This window comes from Aquarana catesbeiana, linkage group LG13, assembly GCF_042186555.1.
Source record: "Aquarana catesbeiana isolate 2022-GZ linkage group LG13, ASM4218655v1, whole genome shotgun sequence".
NCBI classification, from domain to species: Eukaryota; Metazoa; Chordata; class Amphibia; order Anura; family Ranidae; genus Aquarana; species Aquarana catesbeiana.
This window is the reverse complement of record NC_133336.1, coordinates 223856991-223859808: the sequence shown is the minus strand read 5'-3', so window position 1 is coordinate 223859808 and position 2818 is coordinate 223856991. Positions and strand designations below refer to the sequence as shown.

General features: G+C 43.9%; 1 protein-coding gene across 1 annotated transcript; it reads left to right on the top strand.

The window, feature by feature from the left end:
• Positions 1 to 233: 233 nt before the first annotated feature.
• Positions 234 to 2543, top strand: MEX3A (mex-3 RNA binding family member A). The gene has a single exon (XM_073609249.1). It carries the CDS (start codon positions 484 to 486, stop codon positions 1480 to 1482), a length of 999 nt encoding a protein of 332 aa, XP_073465350.1. The 5' UTR covers positions 234 to 483; the 3' UTR covers positions 1483 to 2543.
• Positions 2544 to 2818: the final 275 nt, after the last annotated feature.

The window sequence follows — 2818 nt, the reverse complement described above, 5'->3', positions numbered from 1 at the left end:
AGGCATTCCTAGCCGCTGCAAGGGAAAGGAGAGAGCACTCAACAACGGTTAGGAATGCCAGGGAGCAGTGTGTCCCATCAGTTCTCAGCGCTCTTTTCCCCTGCAGCCGCTGCTGGCTGACATAGGGGATCACATGACCAGAGGGGGAGGGAACATTTTCAGACTAGTTACATTTTTTTAGCTTTGAATTCCACTTTAAGTTACATTAAGGCCAAGTAACGTCCCATCATCAATGTTGCATCCTGCAAATCACATCTTCTCTACAATAATTTGGAATAATCTGTAGTTATGTGAGTTGTTGTCTTGTATGTTGGTGCTGAATGGTATATTTTTGTAGCTTTAGGACTTGCGCTTCTGTTCTAATTTTTCCTTTTGCCTTTTCTTATTTTTTTTTCTTAATGTCCAGGTTGCAAAATCAAGGCGTTGAGGGCCAAAACCAATACTTACATCAAGACGCCCGTCCGGGGAGAAGAGCCAGTGTTCATGGTGACCGGACGGCGAGAAGACGTGGCCATGGCAAGACGCGAGATCATTTCGGCGGCAGAACATTTCTCCATGATCAGAGCTTCCCGTAACAAAGCCGGCACTGCCTTCGGCAGCGCCCCGACTCTACCCGGTCAAGTGACTATCCGAGTGCGAGTCCCGTACAGAGTGGTGGGTTTGGTGGTCGGACCCAAGGGCGCTACCATTAAACGGATCCAACAGCAGACCAACACCTACATCATCACGCCGAGCCGCGACAGAGACCCCGTCTTCGAGATCACGGGGGCCCCAGGAAACGTGGAGCGCGCTCGGGAGGAAATCGAGACGCACATCGCGGTACGCACCGGAAAAATCCTCGAGTACAACAACGAGAATGACTTTCTCTCCAGCAGCCCGGACTCCGGCATGGAAAACAGATACCCGGAAAGCTGGAGGGTGCACGGCACGGCAGGTGGGTGCAAGCCCCTCTCGACTTTCCGGCAGAACAGCCTTGGCTGCATCGGCGATTGCCCGACCGAGCCGGTTTACGAGACACCGAGGCTCAACGATCAAAACGAATTTAACTACGGATACCTGTTCCCCAACTACAAGCAAGAGGTGTATTATGGTGTGGCCGAAACCGGAGGTCCTATGTGGGGCGGTCAGGAGAACAACAGCTCCACGCCAAATATTTTCACAAAGCAGCAGCGTTCCGGGAGTAGCGGTACAATCCAGACCAACTCCACGCAGCGGTCTCCGGAATCCGGCCTTTCTAGCTTGCCAAGGAGGAGCCAAGGGGAAGCTCTTCAAGGCTTTACCAAGATCAACGCCACTCGGACCTCTGTTTCGGGAAGCCGGGAGTGCATGGTCTGCTTCGAAAGTGAGGTCACAGCTGCACTTGTTCCCTGTGGACACAACCTCTTCTGCATGGAATGCGCCGTCCGTATCTGCGAGCGTAATGAACCCGAATGCCCCGTTTGCCATGCATCTGCCACTCAGGCTATCAGAATATTTTCTTAAGAGACGCAGGGAATGGGACTGTGGGTGGGGAAAAAGGAGAGAAAAAAAAAGGGTGCAGGACTTTGTGGTGCATAGAGGTCAACAACCCGATATTTAAACTTCATCGAAAAATCTTACCGCCAATTAACTTATCAGGAACCTTTTCGATGAGAATGTGGACATGTTTACTGGTTCATGAAAGGGGGGGTCGCCCTTCCCAAAAATCGCAACTGTTTTTCTGGGGAGTTTGTACCCCCCAAAAAAAATCACTCAGTAACAGATGTACTTTTTTATTTTAATTTTTTTATTTTTTTTTTATTATTATTATTTTTATTTTTTATTTTTTTTTACACGAGAACATTGGATAAAAGCAGGTTTTCCATCAGATGACACACTGTAGTTGTGGATTAAGAAACAAACAAAAAAACGTTGAGCGTATAATAAGAACAGAGTTGATTAAAGAGGAACGAAAATTTTTTGATGCAGTCCAAACCTTGAACGTCCCTCGTATTCTGTTGTTGTTTTAGTGGATGACAGATGGGAGGCGCTGTTCTTGCGAAGAAAGGAACCACGTGTAAAAAGTAAAGCCTGATCGCTACAAACATTGGGAGTTTTCGTCAGTTCAGCGGTCGCGTTTTTTTTTTTTTTCTCTCCCCATGTGTGCTGTTATTGTTGTCCTCTTCGGAAATTAAAAAAAAAAAAAAAAAGCGGGCAGCTTTAGCAGAAGGGCTAAATCAAGGATTATTGGACGAAGCGTTTTATGGGCACTCAGGGGTACTTCTAGCCAGGTCAAAAATATTTTTTAGGCATTTGCAGGCCCCTCCCTCCTGCGCCCAGTGATGCCTTTTTTTCTCTCTTTTTCTGCCTGACTACAGAAATCTGTTTTATCATAATTTTTTTTTTTTTTTTTTTTTTTAACTAGCAAAAAAAAATTACGAAAAAAAAAACTGTACGTATCAAACTCTGGGAACCTGCAACATTGAGGACACAACACTTACCTCGCGCTCAACAAAAATGCAGCTTAATCTATCATTTTGTAATTTTAACTGTCATTTGCTTTATTTTTATTTTTTTCTATATGTTTTTTTTTTTTTTTTTTTTTTTTTTCTTTTATTATTTTCAGATGGAAAAAAAAATAATCTGCCGGGATTCAATTTTAAGCACCACAAAAAAAATAAATCACAACGAAAATGACACACAACTATCAGGACTTATGCATGGAGGTCTTGCTTTCTTTTTTTTTTTTTTTTATAGGAAAATGAAACAAAAGACATAGGGGAAAAAAATAAAAAAAGTTTTTGTTTTTTTTTTTACTGTGCACTGAATTTGAGGCACCAAGAATTGCAGTCCTCTTTAT

Excerpts from the sequence above, each read along its gene's own strand:
- MEX3A (XM_073609249.1), top strand. The coding sequence starts at position 484 with ATGGTGACCGGACGGCGAGAAGACGTGGCCATGGCAAGACGCGAGATC.